The sequence below is a fragment of the Triticum aestivum genome, chromosome 5A (assembly GCF_018294505.1).
Source record: "Triticum aestivum cultivar Chinese Spring chromosome 5A, IWGSC CS RefSeq v2.1, whole genome shotgun sequence".
Taxonomy (NCBI): domain Eukaryota; kingdom Viridiplantae; phylum Streptophyta; class Magnoliopsida; order Poales; family Poaceae; genus Triticum; species Triticum aestivum.
In genome coordinates, this window is record NC_057806.1 from 595,291,137 (window position 1) to 595,315,642 (window position 24,506).

The window sequence follows — 24,506 nt, forward strand, 5'->3', positions numbered from 1 at the left end:
GCCCTGAAGGCCAGAGAGAGAGAGAGAGATGGGCAACATTTATGTCCCGGAGCGGCATAAATGCAGCACTCGAGCGCGTGATTGCGCTCACGGGCAGGAGTGAGGGGAAGGCTGGGGACAGCGCCTGCCGTGCCCACCTGAGAAGATTTCTCCCCTGGCATCCCATGCCGTTGGGTCGGCCACGCAGGCAGCACGCACGGTCACATCAGCGGCTGGCAGCGGAAGCTTCGCCGGCGCCAGGGAGGGACCGTGACGAGTGCCGTGCCGGCCCAAGGACGGCGTCAGTCGATGCAGCAGAGAGGAGAGGAGGGGAGCACGGCACGACCGACACCAACGGAAGGAGCTTTGCTATAGCTATCACCACCGCCACCGGCCAGGGGTGGAAAATCCTTGTGATTTGGGGTTAGCTGGCGTGTCTTGCTCAGGCTACAACGTCTCCCTCGCTCTCTTGTCTCCTCCGCACCTGCACGTGAGTGATCTGGAACTAGTGGCTCCTCCTGGTGTTGAAGTTTAGGGTCATTATATCAGGAGCGGGGAGCAAAAGGTGCATGGTTTCTAATACCAAATGGGAAATTAAATGGCAAGCATGAGGAAGCCTTTTTGGCTCACAAGGTTCTAAAACCACAGAAATGTAGTATGCTACAAAGCAGAGGACCGGAAAACACAGAAATACAGTCCTAAAAACATGTAAGCAAAGATTTTTCATATCCACTTCTACAAAGTTGGCAACAAACAATTTTTCATATCCCAGTATGCCCATCCTCCATACAACAACATACATAAGGAAAACCAGCCCTAAAAAAATACTATTGCTTAATAAAACACTCCCTCTGTAAAGAAATGTAAGAGTGTTTAGATCACTAGTGATCTAAAAACGCTCTTATATTTCTTTACGGAGAGTAGATGAGAGGATCAGGAGTCAGGGAGAAGACTGCATTACTTCTGCCTTATTTGTTTTCCTTCTTGTGAATGCAATCATCTGGGCTTGGGCGCTGCCAGTTCTAACATACTGGCAAGTTTGCTCATCAGTTTTCGCATTTCCCTCTATTTTAGTATCTGGGGCATCCGCATTTTCATGCCAAGAAGCCGCCACTTTCCTCCTTTTACTAGATAGTTTATACTCATCAGGATACCCATCACCGGTAGACGTCTCCTTTTCAAGTGTATCGGTTGCTTCGACAGTGAATGAACTAGAACGGTTCTCTCCAACGCTAGTGATATGCACAGCACTTTTATGCAAGACTGCAGGGCCCAAAGCGTTGTTCCCAATTTGGTCATCAACATCCGCTTGCAAGATAAGGTTTTGCGCTGCATCAACAACATGGTCCTCACCGCACCCTGGCACTGCAGCAGCAGCAGCAGGTTCTTCCTGTTCAGAACCTGATGGAGGTCCAGCATCTTCTTGCATTGAACTTGGCTTATCCTCAGAAGCATTCAAGTTCTCTCCAAGTCCAGTGGCATTGAAAGGTCCACCAATCGCCCCCTGACCTGTACTATTGCCTGTTCTCATGCCCACAACGTCATCAACTATATCATCCTTCCCAGATGCACTAGTGACCTTTTGCAGTTGATCATCATGTGAAGGTACGCCCAATATCTTGTAAGATTCTGGACCATCCGATGATTTGCTCACAGTTTCCTGACCTGCAACGCTGTCAGGATCAACATGAGTGGCGTCCATGCAATTGTCTTTCCTGAATGCACGAACAATCTCCTCATCTGCACTGTTAATCACAGGTGCATGAACACACTCCTGTGGTTCATGATCAACCTTCTTGCGGATCCTATTGTTATCCATAGGCTCAACATCCTCCTGCGCGTCCACAGTCTCAATGAGAACATAGGAAGTTAGCGGATGGCCTTCTCCATTCTTCATTTCTGCATCTGAAGTCTCCTCCAGCGTAACATCCTTAGGAGACGTATTCATAATCTCAGTCACAGCATCCTCTACCGGTGTGCTCATTATGTCCCGCAGATTGACTTCTGTCGTGGACGCAGAAAGAGGATCTTCTTTCTGATGATGATGCACATCCTCGCTCCAGTTGCTAGTGTCATCTCGTGTAGGACAAGGCCCTACAGCTGTTCCTCCTGCAGGTTGAATTTCCCTCGTTTGGTCCAATTGTAGCATGGAATTTCGCTCCATGCAATCACCAGTGACTTGTTCCAGCTTTGTAACAGTAGCTTGAGCAAAATCCACAGAAGCTGAACAGGTCGTCGCTGATTCAACACTCCCGTTTCTCATTTCAGTTGGAACAACAATTTGCATAACCTGCAGCAGAGTTGAGGGCAGAACCATATGTTGATTCGTGTAGTTTAAGCAGCCTGTTTCATCAGCACATGCTGTGGTAGCAAACTGTGATTTCTCCATTTCAGAAGTAATATACATATCGATATCGTTAAGTGATTCTTTGACCCTCTCCCCGTCGATTTCACCTGATAACAACGCTCTAATTCGCCCCTGCACCGTACTTACCAGATCAACCTGTTCATGGTCAAATACACATGTCAAAGACATATAATACAGACAGGAAGATGACAAATATCATTCTAAAATTCTTACCAGAGCTTTCTCGCTGTGCCCAGATAACTGATACGATATAAACGGACACTCTACTGGAGTGGAGATCCATCGACGCGTGATCTGCCAGTACCACTCTAAGTAACAATTCCTTGCATGAGTAGGATCTGAATTCACGGCATTGTGCAGGCCAGCGACTGAATGGAGCCTGTTATCCCATTGCTTAATGTACTTCTCATGGTAGGTAGACCAATCCTCATCTGTTTTTCCCTGCATTGTAACACGCTCAACTGCCTCAACTGGGTCTGGAATGTGCTGCATCATTCCGAATTGTAGTAAGACACGATCAGGCACATGCATTTCCACTATTTGGAAGCAGATTAATGGAGTTCTTGATTGCCAAACTGCAGATCCAAGTGTGCATAGCGCAGGCAGGCCATCGATCAGACTTGGTTTGTACGGGTCCCATGTTATCTAGAGAAAATGCAAAGATGAGCTGTAGCACTGTGCTGCTTATAGTGTGCACGTGGATAAGATGTACTATTTTGCAGTTATGAGAAGTCCTACATTCATACCTGACAATCTGTTATAGTATCAAGCCCATGCCTGTAAAATTCCTGGTCTATGGATCGGACATTTTCACGGTTCTTGAAGGGTACGTCCCATCTGATTATAAAATGATGTTCATTTCCAGGAATAAAATAAAGCAAAACAAAAGGAATGACATACAACACAAACCTGCATCCAAGGGGCTGATCGCCGTTTAGAGATTTATTCTCCAGTCTTTCAGGACGGCCTATCTGGATATGCTCCCATGCCCATATCTGCAATGTGTATTGATTTGCCATTAGTTGCTGTACTAAGAAAAGGTACTGCATGGCTGGGGAAATATACCACTCCTCTGATCCGAAATAATTGTCGCAAGCTGTACACGACTTTGTACTATCGCAGCAGTTCCTCCACGAAAATTAAAGCGGACCGGAGGTAGTACCTGAAGAAGAGTGAGAAAAGCACAACAGTTAGCCTTGCCCTTCATGCTAGCCTTTCCAAGTTCTCTGTAGAGGTGAGCAAGAACAGCAGCCCCCCAAGCCATCTCCCCTGAGGCATCAAAATCACGAAGCAGTGCCAAGTATCTTAAGTGCACTCGAGTCCCACTCGGGTCAGGAAATAAACTGCAGCCAATTTGGTACATTATGTAGGCCCGTGTAGCATGCTCTATTTCTGACTGATTAGCTCCCTCTGGCAAGTTACTGAAAGTGTCATACAACCATGCAATGTTGATAGAACCACCTTTTATCTGTGGAGGTTCTTGGCCTAGTAGCTCTAAACACAATTGTTCCCAATGACAGCCTGTTGCGCCAGTCACAGGAGTACCATCTACGCGAAGTCCAGTAAGAATGGCCACATCCTTCAAGAGGACAGCCATCTCTCCAAACCGCAAGTGGAAGGTCTGTGTTTCACGCCGCCACCTTTCGACCAAAGCATTTAACAAAGCATGGTCCAACTGAACCCTCTTCAAGAAACACAGGTGGTAAAATCCAGCTCGCTGCAATATTGCAAGCATTCCCTCATGCTTCACTTCCCATTGGTTAAGTCTTGTGCCATGTTCGATAAACCTAATAGGTTTGTACACCTGCATTTTTAGCCCAAGTGAGCAACAGCAGAAGAGGGTCAATACCTTACTGGAGTATCTTTACAGAAAAACGTAAGGAAAACCTCTAAACTGTTACCTTCCCAACAGATATAGCTTCAGATTTATGAAGCTCCTGCTCTACAAGAACAGATTTATCAACAGGACCAGGATCCAGGTTCTGCTCCATTTACAGCCAGCAGAGAATAGTAGCTGCTGTAATATGCCTAACAAAGAAGGACGGTAATGAGTAATGACCAACACAAGACAGCATATCAGTTCATAAACTGATAAATGCAGTATAGTTTTTTTTGCTAAAATTCCCCTTTTTACCTTCTAAAATGACATGAGTGGCAGTGAATATTCTTCCAGGTTTTATAACCTAAATACCAAAATACACACTCTGGAACCATTTGATTATTATGTTTAGTACTGATTTTACTTCCAGTTCTAGTCCTTTCTTCTCCGTAAAGTTTCAGAAAATTATCCATCATACTAGATTTTTTAATTAAATATTTTTGAATTCCAAAATTGATTTTGAATCAATTTACTTTTATCTTATGCCTCCAATGTGGTCGGACCCTGCGCAAGCGGGAGCTACATGCACCGGGCTGCCCTTTTTTTTTATGCCTCAAATGTGTCACCCCAGACAACAGCCACGGGAGTGGACCAGTTTTGTTGGAGGCGGGGGTAAAAGAAAATGCAATTCACTCATAGGTAGTCAGGTACACATTTTCTCAAAAAAAAAAAAGGTAGCGAGGTACAATATTACCAGGCACTCCATAGGCAAGAAATGCAAGAGTGACAACATTCGTATGCTGAGTAGATGCTAGGCCAGGTTAGGGGAACACAGATCACCGTGCATCTGAAACACATGCTTAACCATCAAGCTCCGGTGACAAGAACTTTAACGGCCGTGCCAAAGTTCCAAGGATTTCTGAGCACTGGTAGAATCTACACTCTGCATCTCAAGTATACTACACCATCTCAAAAGCTTCCTGGTTTTTGCCCCAGCCTCACAGAAATGGCCGAGACGCACACGGAAATGCAGCAATGCATTGCGCACAGCGTACACAGCTGCATTGCAAGAAAATGGGGGCATTAGAGCTAGGGTTTGACCTGCGCTCGGGAGGCGTTGCGCCGCCGAGGTTCCCGCTAAGCTCCCCAGCCGGCGTCCATGGCAGCTTGCGCGCGCTCGCCAGCGTAAGTCGTAGGGGAGGCGAAGCCGGCGGCGTGTAGCGGGTTGGGGGCGTAGCCGGCGGCGTGTTGCCCTCCGGCTCCGGCTCCGGCTCCGGGTAAGGTCGTAAGACTGCCTCGGGCTGGACCGAGAGGCCCACTAACGTACGCAGGCCTCGCGGGCTGGGCTTTCATGGGCTCCCCCGTCCCTGTCCCGTGCCGTGCGGCGCGCTGCTCTCTCACGCTCCGCGTCCGCGGCAGGGTGAGGCGTGAGCAGTCCACATCCTGTCGCGCCGTCAAGTAACTGCTACATGGCCTGGTGCGCCCTGCGCAGCCGCCTCCACCCGCTCTCCCCCTCCTCCGCCGCCGCCGCCGCCGCGACGCCCCACCGGCTCCTGCTCTGCCTCCTCTCCACCGCGGCCCCGCGGCACTCCCACGGCCACCACCACCGCCGCCGCCACTCGCCCACCGCCTACGCCGCGGCCGCCGCCGAGTCGCCGCGCCCCATGCCGCCCATCGGCCGCGCCACGCGCCACCCCGCGGGGGCCACCCCCATCGCGCGCGTCTACGCCGACGCCAACTCCCAGCGGCCCAAGGAGTACTGGGACTACGAGGCGCTCGACATCGAGTGGGGGTAAGGAGGCGCGGGAGCCCGTGCGTGACACTCCAGATTTGCTGTTGGCTAGGGTTCGCGCTCTGACGCTGGCTGCCCCTCTGCGGGCGTGCTTTGCTTGCTTGCGTTGCGTGCAGGGAGCAGGATGGGTACGAGGTGCTGCGGAAGGTGGGCAAGGGCAAGTACAGCGAGGTGTTCGAGGGATTACGGACCAGGAGCGAAGAGAGGTGCGTCATCAAGATCCTCAAGCCCGTGAGGAAGAAGAAGGTATGCCTTCATCTTCATGTCTGCAATGCTGCTGTGTCTGTTGTGTTTCTATTGATAGGTTATTGGATGCTAAATCCGAAGAAGGCCAGAGCGCTACAATCTTTTGTTGGATAGTGCAAACTTAACTTCGTACAAATTGTTTTAGGAGTACATCTTAGCATTGGTCGATGTGATTTGGTAATGATTCAGGAGGTTGTGGAACTATTATGTTATCGTGTGTGTTAGAACAATTTCACATGAAGCAGATATTTGGTTTGGATTTTATCCATGCGAAAACAACAGATGCGATTGAAACGGTGAGAAATTAGAGATGTCAAGTTCTGAGAGCCCCCATGCACCATTTCCCCCATCAGCCTTTAATGGCGTGCCACAGTAGCAAACCTCCTATTCTCCCCTTCCCTCCACTTCCCAATCTCACATCTGGTTTTGGTGAAGGGCTCCTTGTAGGTGAGGGCCCTCTACCCCATCCCCCCTCCCTCCTTCTTACGTGTTCATGGGCCAATGAGCTATTGTGTGCATAGGCTGGATGGGGATGCGTCAACAACCACTGCGTCCGGCGTGAGTCAGCAAGCTAAGTCTGGGGGTTCTCATTGGTCACTGGTGAGCAGCATCAGAAGACAAGAAAATTGAAATTAAAATTTTAACTGCGAACAAAAGAGTTGTCCTGTAGTAGATCGCTGTTTGCATGTGTCATCTCTATTTCCTTCTTTCATTGTTAAGCCACCTTGGAACCATGTCCTCAGAACTTCTCAGGGTCATCCTTGCAACTGTCCTTGACTCTGTTCTAGGCCTTCGTAAAAGTTTTTGATTACTGTTCAATTTTTAATTTCAGATGCTGTGTTAACCCTAGCAATTGGGTATCGAAGAAAAAAAATTGAATCTGGTTTCGCTCTATTGCCCATCTAATTGCATATTGAATGATCATGCTCTGATCCTTATTCCCATATAGAAGTTTCTTCCCTTGTATCTAACTTGGGAAATAGTGATTACCAATTGCTTGGTTGTTTCTAGGCATACAATCTTATGAGCTAAGAATGTGTTAGCATATGCCCCACTTTAGGACCAAATACAGTTCAATGATGCACCTGTGCTGATGTGTTTGGTTATCTATTTGCTTCATTGCAAAGTACTGTCATTGCATCTTGTAATGTACCTGGTGTGTCTTACTACCAAGCCTTATTGAATTTTGTATGATGATGCAGATAAAGAGGGAAATAAAGATACTTCAGAACTTATATGGCGGACCTAACATTATAAAGCTACTCGATGTTGTCAGAGATGATGATTCAAAGACACCCAGTCTGATCTTTGAATATGTCAACAATACTGACTTCAGAGTGCTCTACCCCACACTGTCGGATTACGATATCAGATACTATATATTTGAATTATTAAAGGCAAGAATCTGAACTGGGAAAGTATTGACGTGGATAATATTCATATGTTCTTCTCTATATTGATTTTTCTTGGTGCATTTCTGTTTTCTTATTTAAAAAATATTTATATTGCATAATCGGCAAACTGTAGAGTATTGTGGCTTGTTTCATTCTAATCATGTTTTCCCAATACATGAATTCTTTTTATCTGTAGTGTGATTTCATAATTGCTGCCTTCCTCCCCTTGTTCTGTAGCTGTATTTTGAAAAATACTGGTACTTATGTGGACCAAGAGTGACATCTCTTTCTACAAACTACACTGTTTGAGAGTTAATAGCATACTTAGCTTCTTTCCTTTGATTTTGTTTGGGTTGGTAGAATCTCATGGGTGGACAAAGTTGAATTACGTCAATGTGTACTTCTACACTTGACCTACAATATTACTACCTATTTTGCAATATTCAAACACATCAGTATGTCACTGGCACAGTTTTGCGAAGCAATTCTGTTGCTGAAGTTTGCACTATTTCAGTGGCCAACACTGGATGCAACATACTGAACAAGCATTTAATTTGATGGTCTTTAACCTTTTCCAGGTGTTTGTGTAGGCACTAGATTTTTCTCACTCACGGGGTATCATGCATCGAGATGTCAAGCCCCACAATATCATGATTGATCATGAGAAACGCCAGCTTCGTCTTATTGATTGGGGTCTCGCTGAGTTCTATCACCCCAGGATGGAATATAATGTTAGAGTTGCTTCAAGGTTAGTCCCACAGGCTCTGAAAATTGGATGCCATTAGACTTATTCAGCTTGCTAGTAACGGTATTTTAATTTTTGTAAGTACACTTATGCATGTAAAATTTTAACATTGCATTCACTTGTGGACCTCCTATGGTCCTCTGTTGTGTATGACTTCAGCAGATTTATGAAGCGGGACTGAATTCTAGAGCTCCTTTATGTTGGACCTGCTTGACTTTGCCCATAGCAATTTTAAATTCACCTACCTGACTTATTGGAAAGAGTCGTGTACGGACCCACAGTAGGTTATGTCATTAGAGTATCATCCACATATATAAAGATCAATATAACTGTCTCCAATGTTTCTATTAGTGCCTAGTTGCAACTGCTGGTTGATATTCTCTATTACTCCCTCCGCCCGGAAATACTTTTCAGAGAAATGAATGTGTCTAGACGTATTTTAGTTCTTGATACATCCATTTTTATCCATTTCTCCTACAAGTATTTTCGGACGAGGGAGTATTTTTCTTCTGTTTATCTGTGGCTTACTGCATCCTGTGCTGTTGACAGATGCTATAAGGGCCCTGAATTACTTGTGGATTTGCTCGATTATGACTACTCGTTAGATTTGTGGAGCCTTGGTTGCATGTTTGCTGCAATGGTAAGGAGCAAGTCTATGATCAGGCAATCATCTCCATTAACTTCTAATGATACACATTCTGATTTTCTTAACAGATATTCCGCGTGGACCCTTTCTTTCATGGTCAGGATAACTACCAACAATTAGTCAAAATAACCAAGGTATGTTTACAGGTTCTTAAAGCGTCCGACTTCTGTTCTAGTATTTCTCACTGGCATTTTACTCTTACGCTATATATGAAATGACATATTTAATCACGAGCTGTTTGAACTGTAAATTGATTAAATACTAGCAGAGTACCCGTGCATTGCTGCTGCGGACCTTTAATGAACAAACTATGGACACCCACTTTTATTTTGCACTTCCCTCTGACTCGACATCCACTATATTATACACAATTACATACATTCTAACACGGCATGTGTTGCTATGAATCTTAAATAGTCATATCCTGATCGCTAGAGGTAAGTCGCTGTGTTGTTATGGATCTTATATAGGCATACCACAATTGCTAGAACACAAATTATCATCCTTTTCCATTTCCTTTCCCTATGTATGTTCTGCCTCTAGCTCTTCCACGGGTTTGTTATGGCTCCTAATTCCTAAATATTCATACAACAATCGCAAGAAGGTGATGTGTCCTTTTCCTCCCTTTGCTTGCCTCTTGGCTTCATCTCTGACTTCATTGCAAATATGCCTTTGCTCTGTTCTGTTGGGAATGAGTTGCTTTGAATATAGACATGAAACAATAACAACAAGAAGATGATACTCCCTCTGTCCCAAAATAAGTGTCTCAACTTTGTACTAACTTTAGTACAAAGCTGTACTAAGGTTGAGACACTTATTTTGGGACGGAGGGAGTACATCGTTTTCCTCCTCGTCCTTCGCCTCTCGGATTTGTCGTTGCTTGTCATTCTGCGGTTGCCTCATCCTGTGTTGGGTCGTGCTGTTAGCACCAAAGGGGAGACTGAGAATAATGCAACGCATCATGGAGTTTTTATGGGAAAATGTACCAACATGTCACTCATCTTCTAATATCTATACTACATGGCATTCATGTGTCACTCATCTCTCTAGTTTTGTCCACCTATCACCTCAAATAATACTAACCAAATAACACAATTTATTTGATTCCAAGAATCAAAACACTGCATAATTTTCTCAACTTAATGGGCATGTCGATTACTGGTATGCACTTCAACATGCAGAATTGTAGGGAAGACCTTAACCACCGCTTGGGACATAACCCGAGAGCACCATTAAGAAAAATGTGCTCACACTGAGACGAAAAATAGACGCATCAGGCTTGTTTACAAGCTGATTCTGCATTTCACAGGAATCAAGGATTCAGTTATCATGAAAAAAATAGATTGTCAAGAGGGATTGCCTCAAGCTATACGCCTACATCTTATGGCTTTGTAACTTTAGCCTTGCAACTTACTCTTGGGCCATCATAGCCATGCCCTGTACTCCCTCCGTTCCTAAATATTTGTCTTTTTAGAGATTTCAAATGGACTAGCACATACGGATGTACATAGACATATTTTAGAGTGTAGATTCACTCATTTGGCTCCGTATGTAGTCACTTGTTGAAATCTCTAGAAAGACAAATATTTAGGAACGGAGGGAGTACAACACACTGCTGACAGTGCTTAAATAGTACCACAGTATCTTATTGCATACACAGTTGTGGTGTATGCATTGCCTTGTAAACATGAATGCTAAACTTATTATGATAAATTGATCATCACCGAGGCTTGTTTTCCCAAAGAAGGGCTTTAGTTAGATTTCCCTGCTCATCCAAAGGGATTGGCCCAAATGACTGCAGCATATGCTAGTGCTGATTTTAGGAAGCCTGTCTAGCATTGTTTATGGCATGTCTATATGCTCTTTCAGAATATGTAATCATCCATTTGAGGACAGTTTTTCGACGAGGAGTATGTTTTTAGTTTTATAGTAATTTTTTGTCACAGTTTTAGTTGAACAGTTTGCTCTTGTTCCAATGCGCTAAAGAAATGGTTGTTCAGCACCTTTAATAATCCTATTTCATAGCAATGGCCTAACGGCGAGATGAATTATGATACTCCCTTCTCTTGTTCCAAAGAATCAATGCTTTCTGCAGTCCACTTTTCTGAATGAATTGATAGTGTTTGATACGGACTAATGTATGCACTACATGGTGCTGCTGTAGGTTCTTGGGACAGAAGATTTCCACCGGTACCTTGAAAAATACGGTCTTCGGCTTGACCCGCAGCTTGAAATGCTTGTTGGAAGGTCAGGGATTGATTTGGATTATCCTTGGGGGAATTATTTTTAGAAGAACAGTTAACATAACAGCAAGATCTAACTATATATTTATGGCTGCAGACACAGGAAGAAGCCATGGGAGAAATTTGTTGACTCAGGGAACAGACACTTAGTGAGCCCTGAGGTGACTCACGTTCCTTTACTCAACCTGGTCCACTACTCATTGGATGTGTTATTGACATGTTTTCACTTGTGCAGGCTATTGATTTTCTAGACAAGCTTCTTCGTTATGACCACCAGGAAAGGCTTACAGCAAAGGAAGCCATGGTATCTTTCCCACTCGTACATCCAAGAATCATTTTGCCTTATCAATACGAGATACAGTTTCTACAATGTTTGACACTTAAAATGTTGCTATGCAGGCGCATCCCTATTTCAACCCAGTAAGAGGCTCTGAAAGCACCCGGGAGAATGTTCAATAGTTATTTGCACCATTGTTGTGTGTAGAACCTGGCATATTTGACAATTTTGAAATAGCATGTCGAACGTATAGACTAACACAGAATGAGTGTATTCGATTATCAAGGGGCATCCATGGTTTATCCAGAAGGAAAAAAACCCGCCTTGAACGGCATGTAATTGTCATGTCATTTTTTTATTTGAATTAATTCTTATTTCGCTGTTGACTGCTTTGAATTATTTTTTTATCAATAAGAATCTATGTCAGTTAAAAGTAATGGGTTATACATCTTTACCCATAAATCTTGGGCATCATCATTATTCTCATTGTTTTGCTCAGATTTGCGAGGTGCTCAGTTATTTCACTACGAGTTCCCTGATCTATGTACATGCACGTTCCTTGATCTTACATGTATGCCTGTTGCAATTGTTGGTTGTTTTTTGGTGGTGCCTTGTGGTATGTTTGCTGCGCAAGCATCGGATGTCCTGCAGCACGGTCAATTTTCGAGGTGTCCCAGCACTTAGTGCGCTTCAGACTCGTCGATTTAAACGTCTGAAGTTCCTGAAAATAAAAGATTTAAACGTCTGAAGTGCTTAAAAAAGAGAGTCGAAATAGCTGTACCCGTGCACGTTTTCCACAGGACACGTTGTCATCAGACCCTCGGCGTGTGCCGGTGCTCTACCGCACGGTGCCATGGCCAGTTGCATGCAGACTCGTACTGCGTCGTGGTCCCTGTCCTAAACAACGCAAACAGCATGCTATGGCCTCGCACATGTCCTACGGGTGCCCTCAGGGCATCTTCAACGACGACACACAATTTTTTTTTCCGCATTCATTCGTAGACAACAAAGCTTTAAATAATTAGACGCTATCCACCCGTAATCGCATATGTTTCAAACCAAATTTTAACTAACTATACGAAATTCATGGAAAACGCCCGATATTCATCAAAATTCCGATAGAAAATAGCGTAAATCATTCGTATAGCATGCAAATTAAGTCTAGTACAACAATGTTTCTAATTCGACTAGATTCCGGATGTCCAACAAGTTTTTCAAGAACAGATCATGTCGTTTCACACAAACTCCCCCTTCAGCAACAGTGTGTGCATGTAAATGGCCGTCCCTCTGTCTTGTGATACACCACGGCAATACGTGCGTGCTACATATAATGTGTAGACCAACATTAAGTAAATGAATCAATCAACAAATTGAGCAAAAGGAAGTAAAACCTACCATCTCCGCCATGTCCGGGTGCAATGGCTACCTTGCCTTGAGCCGACTAACCAAGTTGTAAAACTTGATGACGCTAACCTAGATAGCGCGCCAGTGATACGACAATGACCTCACGTTGCGTTGCTGAACGGTGTACATGTCGTAGGGTGCAATGTGCTTTTGTGCGTGAAACTTTTCATGTGCTTGCTCCCATAAGGGCTCCCCTCTGCTCCTGCCTATGAAATCCGCGGATACGGCCAGCCACGCATAGCACAACAACTCAGCCTCCATGGTCAAATAACTCACCATCCCTCGTATTCTAAGAAATGACAGAGCATTCAAAAATAAGTTCAATGGCATTTTATCGAACACCTGCCGGACGTGGTGTCCGCCATGGAGGTCGTTGACAAGGGAGGAGTGTACATGGTAACCTGGGTACAAACAACTCCAGGGTGGAAAGCTCTGTCGAAACGACGAGTGGGCACGTCGGTGCTAGTTGTGGACGTCCACAATACCTCTGTGGCGGCCGAAGACGAACATCAGCGGCGGCGGAGGTGGAGTGTGCAGATGCAAAGTAGGGGGGAGGGAGAAGAGAAGGGGCGGGAGGGGAGATTGGGTGGGCCGAAGGTGTCGGAGTCCGGACTCCCGCAAATCTCTCACACTTTTTTGTCTTCAATTTACAGAAGAAACCGGACCGTCTCAGGGACCGATACATGTGGGTGTTCGATGACTTCCAGAGTGTTGTGAAAGGTTTGCGGGTGTGTGTTGAAGATGCCCTCATGCACCACACCGTCCACGGAGACCAAGATTTGGGCATCGGCACCACATGTAGTTGCCTTTGTGTGACAGCGTTGCGTGCCTGCTCCTGGTACGGTAAAGCCACGACATGGTGGTCCTGTGTGCCCCGGCCGGTGGCCCGCGGCCGACCGACGCCGGCCGGCCCCCGTCTAGGGGTAGAGTTTTAGGGTCTGGTTCACACTACTTTGTGTTGTCAATTCAAGTGCTTTACAGCCTCCAAAGCTTTGTTTCTTGTCTTCTTCCTCTCATGTCCCGGCTAGGACTCTTTCCTTTTCCTTTGCGGCCGTATTCAGTACACTAGTTAGGTTGGAATGCCTGGATCATTGCTGGTTGGTTTTGTGACAGGTTATTAGTTAAATTTCAGTGCTTCCCGGTTCCCGCTCAAATCCATTCCGTTGATCCGGAGATGATTTGTGCCACGCACCATCGGTTCCAGTTCAAATTGATATTGACAGCTTCATTCTCGCCCGGTTTTCTGTTGATTAACTGAGCAACTCGTCTGTGCTCAAGTAATCAATGAGTCAAATATTTTTGCTTTCGTGTTGGAAAGAAAGAAGAAAAGAATTGACGGTCGAACCAGCCACGGCCACAACCCAGATTGTCTTGTTTTGTGCACCCGGGACGTCTGTTCAGACTACGGACCGCCTATTCAAAATCATGTGTTGGTGTAATTGAGTGTCCCGAGAGTTTTGGAGATTGTTAGATAGAAACACTGCAAGACTAATGTATTTACTAGTGCACATAGAGAGATTAGGTCCCTGGAGTTGAGAGAAGTTTGCTATAAACTCAGAAGATTATTACCTGCGAAGGAGTAGAGAAGAATGCTAAGGCCAATTCCAACGCCTGACCCCAAATGGTCCGCTCGCGTCTGTTTGGGGGTAACAGACAAAGCAGGCCTTCCAACAAGCGGCCTCAAACGGACCGTCGTCTGTTTTCTGTCCATTTTCGACCAATTCCTGACCCAACTTTGAGCCGAGTTTGCGGCCGAACGGACACGCGTGGACGCGAGCGGCGCGTGCCCTTGTCCTGCCCTGACCCGCCCGTTGGGGAGACATGCCCTCCCTTTTCTCTTTCTCTACCTCCCTCCGGCCCCTGACATTGCCGCTGCCACCACCCTTCCCAGCCGCGTCGTCTTCCACAAGGGCCGTCCCAACCAGCACCACGCCATGCCATAGCTGTCTCCGCATCGGCGTTCCGGTAAACATTTGGCCGACATTCTCCTTGTTGCCGGTGGGAGAGAAACTACGGCTGCCGGCGTCGCCCGTCGTCCCCAACCTCTTCCGGCCGGCCGTTCGTTGCCGCAGGGCGCCCTCCAGCACCAGCGACCCCCAAAACCAGCACCAGCACTACCAGTTCCAGTTCAAACTGATGTTGACAGCTTGATTTTTGCCAGGTTTTCTGTTGATTAACCGAGCAACTCTTTTGTGCTTAAGTAATCAACGAGACAAATATTTTTGCCTCCGTCTCGGAAAAAATGAATTGATGGTCAAACCAGCCATGGCCACAACCCAGATTGTCTTGTTTTGTGCACCTGGGGTCGTCTGTTTGGACTTTGGATCGCCTATTCAAAATCATGTGTTGGTGTAATTTGAGTGCTCCCAGAGTTTGGAAGATTGTTGGACAGAAACAGTGTGGGACTAATGTGTTTGCTAGTGCACATATAGAGATTAGGTCCCTGGAGCTGGAGTTCAGAGAAGTTTGCCATAAACTCGGAAGACTATTATCTGCGAAGCAAAGAAGAATGCTAAGGTAATCGAGAAGATTGCTATCGAAGAGTTTGCGCATCAGAGATGATCCCCAAAAATATTGTTGAGTTGAAGCAATTGGTATGCGAGGCGTCCGAGAGCAAATGACTGCAGCACAGAAGACGAAGTGAAGATGTAGCATTTATTTCCTTGTTTCATTTTTTTTCATTGGGTCATAGGACCACCGTACTATTAAGAGTGATCAATGTTTCGAGACTTATGTCTGTATGATGCTTAACTGAAAATTATCCCAAGTGAGACAAGAGAAATCTCTTCGTGCCAAAAATAATTACTTGCCAGCCAGAGACGAAGTTCTTCTATGCTACGACGAAATTGCTCTAGCAGAGGAGGCAACTTTGCTTGTTCCTCAAGTAAAGTTGTCAGGTGCGTTTGAAATCCGACTGTTGGCTATTGGCTGGGCTCGAGGGCCCAAATGGTAATTTCACCCTCGGGGTCGCAAGGGTGAAATTACCAACCCCCGCTTGCCGTTTCAATCGGGTGTACTATGGTTGTTGGAGTTGCAATATTGGGTGTGACCGGTCATCGTCCGCAAACGTGCCCGACGCTTCTGCGAGCGTTTGACAACTCAATTTAGGTAACTGTGGTTGTAGTTGGTCTTAGGGCAACTCCAACGCTGACCCACAAATTGACCCCCGCATCCATCCACGGACAGAGGGAGGGGGAGTCCGCGGATAAGTTCCATTTATGTTGGTCTAGTGACAGGGCTCTCTTGAAGCTTTAGCCTTCCTCTAGCCTAGACCTCGCTTCTTTTCATTAATGACATCTGGTCCGGTCTCTAGTTCGGATGCTGGAGCTAGTCATCCAATGCTATCCGCATACAATTCAAACAAGGTTTAAAATAATCGACGAATTACATGCAAATCCAATGATTTTCATTCAAATCGAACGAAAAACATTTACATTTCCGACATATTTTAGCTAAACTATACCGGACTAGTTAAACCTAGTCTACAATACCGGCCGCAACGGATCTCCACTCCCTCGACATGCCTTCCCCATGTCGGGAGCCCGCTTGCGGGAATGTCGGGAGCCCTGGAGAGATATGCTTCAGTGAGAGGAGAAGAATAGCCTCCGTCTTGTTCAGTAGCGTCGCTCATAAGAGTGGCACCGGAGGGATATGCTTCAGCCAGAGGGGAAGGGTGGCCTCCGCTTCCGTGCAACACGGATCAAGGTTGGTTTTAGGGGCGGGGCACGATGGTGGCCTGCGAAGCGGGCAAGACACCGGCTGTGCACGCTAGTGATGCATCAGCGGTGGCCTTCCTGGGAACCAAGCAGTGTCGGCCTCCCATGTTCTACTTTTCCTGGATGTTGGCGGCGAACGTGCTGACGGCGGCCTCGTGGATCTCCGCAAAGCCGGCTTCTTTCTCCTTTGGCAGGGCGCGGTTCCGCAAACGTTGATGGCGGATGGCACGGACGCAAGCCGGGATGAGCGGTATGACACAACCTCGTCCACGGCAGCCACGATGTCCGTGCCCCCCTCCCCCTACCGGCCTGGACCAACTTTCGCTCCTCCGCGAGCTGGCTTGGAGCGGCAAGTTGCTGAGCCAGGTATCGTCTTGGAGCCTCGCCCATGGTATTGGGGGCCTGGAGCGGCAAGGGAGGTGGAGAAGTGAGTTGCCTGGCTCGTATCCGGTGGTTTCGGCAGACCACCTAGCCAACTTTTTGTTGGGGAACGTTGCAGAAAACAAAAATTTTCCTACGGTTTCACCAAGATCTATCTATGAGTTCATCTAGCAACGAGTGATCGGATTGCATCTACATACCTTTGTAGATCACGCGCGGAAGCGTTCAAAGAACGGGGATGAGGAAGTCGTACTCGACATGATCCAAATCACCGGAGATCCTAGCGCCGAACGGACGACACCTCCGTGTTCAACACACGTACGGTCAGCGTGACGTCTCCTTCTTCTTGATACAGCAAGGGGGAAGGAGAGGTTGATGAAGATCCAGCAGCACAACGGCTGGTGGTGGATGCAGGGGGTCACCGCAACAGGGCTTTGCCGTTATACTGCGAGAGGGAGAGGTGTAGCAGGGGAGAGGGAGGCGCCAAGACTCAAGGGTGCGGCTGCCTCCTCCCTCCCCCCTTTATATAGGCCCCCTAGGGGGTGCGCCGGCCCTAGGAGATGGGATCTCCTGGGGGGGGGGGGGGCGGCCAAGGGGTGGAGTGCCCCCCAAGCCAGGTGGGGCGCCCCCCCACCCTAGGGTTCCCAACCCTAGGCGCATGGGGTGGGCCAAGGGGGGCGCACCAGCCCACTATGGGCTGGTTCCCCTCCCCACTTTGGCCCATGGGGCCCTCCGGGATGGGTGGTCCCACCCGGTGGACCCCCGGGACCCTTCCGGTGGTCCCGGTACAATACCGGTGACCCCCGAAACTCTCCCGATGGCTGAAATTGCACTTCCTATATATAATTCTTCACCTCCGGACCATTTGGGAACTCCTCGTGACGTCCAGAATCTCATCCGGGACTCCGAACAACTTTCGGGTTACTGCATATTCATATCTCTACAACCCTAGCGTCACCGAACCTTAAGTGTGTAGACCCTACGGGTTCGGGAGACATGTAGACATGACCGAGATGGCTCTCCGGTCAATAACCAACAGCGGGATCTGGATACCCATGTTGGCTCCCACATTCTCCTCGATGATCTCATCGGATGAACCACAATGTCGAGGATTCAAGCAACCCCGTATACAATTCCCTTTGTCAATCGGTATGTTACTTGCCCGAGATTCGATCGTCGGTATCCCAATACCTCGTTCAATCTCGTTACCGGCAAGTCACTTTACTCGTACCGTAATGCATGATCCCGTGACCAGACACTTGGTCACTTTGAGCTCATTATGATGATGCATTACCGAGTGGGCCCAGAGATACCTCTCCGTCATACGGAGTGACAAATCCCAGTCTTGATCCGTGTCAACCCAACATACACTTTCGGAGATACCCGTAGTATACCTTTATAGTCACCCAGTTACGTTGTGACGTTTGGTACACCCAGAGCACTCCTACGGTATCCGGGAGTTACACGATCTCATGGTCTAAGGAAAAGATACTTGACATTGGAAAAACTCTAGCAAACGAACTATACGATCTTGTGCTATGTTTAGGATTGGGTCTTGTCCATCACATCATTCTCCTAATGATGTGATCTTGTTATCAATGACATCCAATGTCCATAGTCAGGAAACCTTGACTATCTGTTGATCAACGAGCTAGTCAACTAGAGGCTTACTAGGGACATGTTGGTGTCTATGTATTCACACATGTATTACGATTTCCGGATAACACAATCATAGCATGACTAAAAGACAATTATCATGAATAAGGAAATATAATAATAATCCTTTTATTATTGCCTCTAGGGCATATTTCCAACAGTCTCCCACTTGCACTAGAGTCAATAATCTAGTTACATTGTGATGAATCAAACACCCATGGAATTCTGGTGTTGATCATGTTTTGCTCTAGGGAGAGGTTTAGTCAACGGATCTGCTACATTCAGGTCCGTATGTACTTTACAAATCTCTATGTCTCCATTTTGAACACTTTCACGAATGGAGTTGAAGCGACGCTTGATATGCCTGGTCTTCCTGTGAAACCTGGGCTCCTTGGCAAGGGCAATAGCTCCAGTGTTGTCACAGAAAAGAGTCATCGGGCCCGACGCATTGGGTATGACTCCTAGGTCGGTAATGAACTCCTTCACCCAGACTGCTTCGTGTGCTGCCTCCAAGGCTGCCATGTACTCCGCTTCACATGTAGATCCCGCCACAACGCTTTGCTTGCAACTGCACCAGCTTACTGCCCCACCATTCAAAATATACACGTATCCGGTTTGTGACTTAGAGTCATCCAGATCTGTGTCGAAGCTAGCGTCGACGTAACCCTTTACGACGAGCTCTTCGTCACCTCCATAAACGAGAAACATTTCCTTAGTCCTTTTCAGGTACTTCAGGATATTCTTGACCGCTGTCCAGTGTTCCTTGCCGGGATTACTTTGGTACCTACCTACCAAACTTACGGCAAGGTTTACATCAGGTCTGGTACACAGCATGTCATACATAATAGACCCTATGGCTGAGGCATAGGGGATGACACTCATCTCTTCTATATCTTCTGCCGTGGTCGGACATTGAGCTGAGCTCAATTTCATACCTTGCAACACAGGCAAGAACCCCTTCTTAAACTGATCCATATTGAACTTCTTCAATATCTTATCAAGGTATGTGCTTTGCGAAAGACCTATGAGGCATCTTGATCTATCTCTATAGATCTTGATGCCTAATATATAAGCAGCTTCTCCAAGGTCCTTCATTGAAAAACTCTTATTCAAGTAGGCCTTAATGCTGTCCAAAAGTTCTATATCATTTCCCATCAAAAGTATGTCATCTACATATAATATGAGAAATGCTACAGAGCTCCCACTCACTTTCTTGTAAACGCAGGCTTCTCCATAAGTCTGCATAAACCCAAACGCTTTGATCATCTTATCAAAGCGAATGTTCCAACTCCGAGATGCTTGCACCAGCCCATAAATCGAGCGTTGGAGCTTGCACACCTTGTCAGCATTCTTAGGATCGACAAAACCTTCTGGCTGCATCATATACAGTTCTTCCTTAAGATAACCGTTAAGGAATGCCGTTTTGACGTCCATTTGCCATATCTCATAATCATAGTATGCGGCAATTGCTAACATGATTCGGACGGACTTCAGCTTCGCTACGGGAGAGAAAGTCTCATCGTAGTCAACCCCTTGAACTTGTCGATAACCCTTAGCGACAAGCCTAGCTTTATAGATGGTCACATTACCATCCGCGTCTGTCTTCTTCTTAAAGATCCATTTATTTTCTATGGCTCGCCGATCATTGGGCAAGTCGGTCAAAGTCCATACTTCGTTTTCATACATGGATCCTATCTCGGATTTCATGGCTTCTAGCCATTTGTCGGAATCCGGGCCCGCCATCGCTTCTTCATAGTTCGAAGGTTCACCGTTGTCTAATAACATGATTTCCAAGACAGGGTTGCCGTACCACTCTGGTGCAGAACGTGTCCTTGTGGACCTTCGAAGTTCAGTAGGAGCTTGATCGAAAGTATCTTGATCATCATCATTAACTTCCTCTCTAATTGGTGCAGGCACCACAGGAACATTTTCCTGAGTTGCGCCACTTTCCGGTTCAAGAGGTAATACTTCATCAAGTTCTACTTTCCTCCCACCTACTTCTTTCAAGAAAAACTCCTTCTCTAGAAAGGATCCATTATTGGCAACAAAGATCTTGCCTTCGGATCTGAGGTAGAAGGTATACCCAATAGTTTCTTTAGGGTATCCTATGAAGACGCATTTTTCCGACTTGGGTTCGAGCTTTTCAGGTTGAAGTTTCTTGACATAAGCATCGCATCCCCAAACTTTTAGAAACGACAGCTTAGGTTTCTTCCCAAACCATTATTCATACGGTGTCGTCTCAACGGATTTCGACGGGGCCCTATTTAAAGTGAATGCGGCAGTCTCTAAAGAATAGCCCCAAAATGACAGCGGTAAATCGGTAAGAGACATCATAGATCACACCATATCTAATAGAGTGCGATTATGACGTTCGGACACACCATTACGCTGAGGTGTTCCAGGCGGCGTGAGTTGTGAAACTATTCCACATTTTCTTAAGTGTGTGCCAAATTCGTGACTCAAGTATTCTCCTCCACGATCTGATCGCAAAAACTTGATTTTTCTGTCACGTTGGTTCTCAACCTCACTCTGAAATTCTTTGAACTTTTCAAAGGTTTCAGACTTGTGTTTCATTAAGTAGACATACCCATATCTACTCAAGTCATCAGTGAGGGTGAGAACATAATGATAGCCACCGCGAGCCTCAACACTCATTGGACCGCACACATCAGTATGTATGATTTCCAATAAGTTGGTTGCTCGCTCCATTGTTCCTGAGAACGGAGTCTTGTGTTGGAAATATGCCCTAGAGGCAATAATAAAAGCATTATTATTATATTTCCTTGTTCATGATAATTGTCTTTATTCATGCTATAATTGTGTTATCCGGAAATCGTAATACATGTGTGAATAACAGACACCAACATGTCCCTAGTGAGCCTCTAGTTGACTAGCTCGTTGATCAACAGATAGTCATGGTTTCCTGACTATGGACACTGGATGTCATTGATAACGAGATCACATCATTGGGAGAATGATGTGATGGACAAGACCCAATCCTAAACATAGCACAAGATCGTATAGTTCGTTTGCTAGAGTTTTGCAATGTCAAAGTATCTTTTCCTTAGACCATGAGATCGTGTAACTCCCGGATACCGTAGGAGTGCTTTGGGTATGCCAAACGTCACAACGTAACTGGGTGACTATAAAGGTAGACTACGGGTATCTCCGAAAGTGTCTGTTGGGTGACATGGATCAAGACTGGGATTTGTCACTCCGTATGACGGAGAGGTATCACTGGGCCCACTCGGTAATGCATCATCATAATGAGCTCAGAGTGACCAAGTGTCTGGTCACGGGATCATGCATTACGGTACGAGTAAAGTGACTTGCCGGTAACGAGATTGAACGAGGTATTGGGATACCGACGATCGAATCTCGGGCAAGTAACATATCGATAGACAAAGGGAATAGCGTACGGGATTGATTAAATCCTCGACATCGTGGTTCATCCGATGAGATCATCGTGGAGCATGTGGGAGCCAACATGGGTATCCAGATCCCGCTGTTGGTTATTGACCGGAGAGTCGTCTCGGTCATGTCTGCTTGTCTCCCGAACCCGTAGGGTCTACACACTTAAGGTTCGGTGACGCTAGGGTTATGAAGATATGTATATGCAGAAACCCGAATGTTGTTCGGAGTCCCGGATGAGATCCCGGACGTCACGAGGAGTTCCGGAATGGTCCGGAGGTAAAGAATTATATATAGGAAGTGCTATTTCGGGCATCGGGACAAGTTTCGGGGTTATCGGTATTGTACCGGGACCACCGGAAGGGTCCCGGGGGTCCACCGGGTGGGGCCACCTGTCCCGGGGGGCCACATGGGCTGTAGGGGGTGCGCCTTGGCCTAGATGGGCCAAGGGCACCAGCCCCTATAGGCCCATGCGCCTAGGGTTTCCCCCTAGGAGGAGTCCTAGTGGTGGAAGGCACCCCGAGGTGCCTTGGGGGGGAGGGAAACCCTCCCCTGGCCGCCGCACCTAGGAGATCAGATCTCCTAGGCTGCGCACCAGCCCCCCTTGGCACCCCTATATATAGTGGGGGAGAGGAGGGACCTAAGACACCAGCCCCTGGCGCCTCCACCTCCCCCCGTTACGTCTCTCCCTCGTAGTCTCGGCGAAGCCCTGCTGCTGTGACGCCCTGCATCCACCACCACGCCGTCGTGCTGCTGGATCTTCATCAACCTCTCCTCCCCCTTGCTGGATCAAGAAGGAGGAGACGTCTCCCGTCCCGTACGTGTGTTGAACGCGGAGGTGCCGTCCGTTCGGCGCTGGTCATCGGTGATTTGGATCACGTCGAGTACGACTACATCATCACCGTTCTTTTGAACGCTTCCGCTCGCGATCTACAAAGGTATGTAGATGCATCTAATCACTCGTTGCTAGATGAACTCCTAGATGATCTTGGTGAAACGAGTAGGAAATTTTTGTTTTCTGCAACGTTCCCCAACAGTGGCATCATGAGCTAGGTCTATGCGTAGTTCTTCTTGCGCGAGTAGAACACAATTTGTTGTGGGCGTAGATTTGTCAACTTTCTTGCCGTTACTAGTCCTTTCTTGCTTCAGCGGTATTGTGGGATGAAGCGGCCCGGACCAACCTTACACGTACGCTTACGTGAGACCGGTTCCACCGACTAACATGCACTAGTTGCATAAGGTGGCTGGCGGGTGTCTGTCTCTCCTACTTTAGTTGGAGCGGAATCGATGAACAGGGTCCTTATGAAGGGTAAATAGAAGTTGACAAATCACGTTGTGGCTTTAACGTAGGTAAGAAAACGTTCTTGCTAGAACCCTAATTCAGCCACGTAAAACTTGCAACAACAATTAGAGGACGTCTAACTTGTTTTTGCAGCAAGTGGTTTGTGATATGATATGGCCAAAGTTGTGATGAATGATGAATGATCTATATGTGATGTATGAGATGTTCATGCTATTGTAATAGGATTCACGACTTGCATGTCGATGAGTATGACAACCGGCAGGAGCCATAGGAGTTGTCTTTATTCTTTTATATGACCTGCGTGTCATCAAGAAACGCCATGTAAATTACTTTACTTTATTGCTAAACGCGTTAGCCATAGTAGTAGAAGTAATAGTTGGCGAGCAACTTCATGGAGACACGATGATGGAGATCATGATGATGGAGATCATGGTGTCAAGCCGGTGACAAGATGATCATGGAGCCCCAAGATGGAGATCAAAGGAGCTATGTGATATTGGCCATATCATGTCACGTTTATTATTTGATTGCATGTGATGTTTATCATGTTTTGCATCTTGTTTACTTAGAACGACGGTAGTAAATAAGATGATCCCTCACAATAAATTCAAGAAGTGTTCCCCCTAACTGTGCACCGTTGCGACAGTTCGCTGTTTCAAAACACCACGTGATGATCGGGTGTTTTATTCAGACGTTCACATACAACGGGTGTAAGACAGATTTACACATGCAAACACTTAGGTTGACTTGACGAGCCTAGCATGTACAGACATGGCCTCGGAACACAGAAGACCGAAAGGTCGAGCATGAGTCGTATAGAAGATACGATCAACATGAAGATGTTCACCGATGTTGACTAGTCCGTCTCACGTGATGATCGGACACGGTCTAGTTTAACTCGGATCATGTAATACTTAGATGACTAGAGGGATGTCTAATCTAAGTGGGAGTTCACTAATAATTTGATTAGTTGAACTTAATTATCATGAACTTAGTCTAAAATCTTTGCAATATGTCTTGTAGATCAAATGGCCAACGTAGTCCTCAACTTCAACGCGTTCCTAGAGAAAACTAAGCTGAAAGACGATGGCAGCAACTATACGGACTGGGTCCGGAACCTGAGGAT

At 46.5% G+C, this 24,506-nt stretch overlaps 2 protein-coding genes across 4 annotated transcripts; one reads left to right on the forward strand and one right to left on the reverse strand.

The window, feature by feature from the left end:
- Window positions 1-670: 670 nt before the first annotated feature.
- LOC123105123 (uncharacterized) lies at window positions 671-5,521 on the reverse strand. Of its 3 annotated transcripts, none has more exons than XM_044527121.1 (7): window positions 5,268-5,521; window positions 4,249-4,361; window positions 3,510-4,151; window positions 3,257-3,342; window positions 3,094-3,184; window positions 2,561-2,992; window positions 671-2,482 (listed from the first exon to the last, which is right to left on the reverse strand). In XM_044527121.1, exons 2-7 carry the CDS (start codon window positions 4,336-4,338, stop codon window positions 920-922), a joined length of 2,904 nt encoding a protein of 967 aa, XP_044383056.1. In that variant the 5' UTR covers window positions 4,339-4,361; window positions 5,268-5,521; the 3' UTR covers window positions 671-919. The 3 variants fall into 3 exon arrangements, with proteins under 3 accessions (XP_044383056.1, XP_044383055.1, XP_044383054.1); XM_044527120.1 differs by having other exon boundaries at window positions 4,249-4,364; XM_044527119.1 differs by having other exon boundaries at window positions 4,249-4,375; window positions 5,268-5,520.
- Window positions 5,522-5,582: 61 nt separating this feature from the next.
- Window positions 5,583-11,946, forward strand: LOC123105124 (casein kinase II subunit alpha-2). The gene is made up of 10 exons (XM_044527123.1): window positions 5,583-5,958; window positions 6,075-6,204; window positions 7,407-7,601; window positions 8,189-8,346; window positions 8,893-8,983; window positions 9,058-9,123; window positions 11,154-11,236; window positions 11,330-11,393; window positions 11,468-11,536; window positions 11,632-11,946. Exons 1-10 carry the CDS (start codon window positions 5,636-5,638, stop codon window positions 11,689-11,691), a joined length of 1,239 nt encoding a protein of 412 aa, XP_044383058.1. The 5' UTR covers window positions 5,583-5,635; the 3' UTR covers window positions 11,692-11,946.
- The last annotated feature ends 12,560 nt before the right edge of the window (window positions 11,947-24,506 follow it).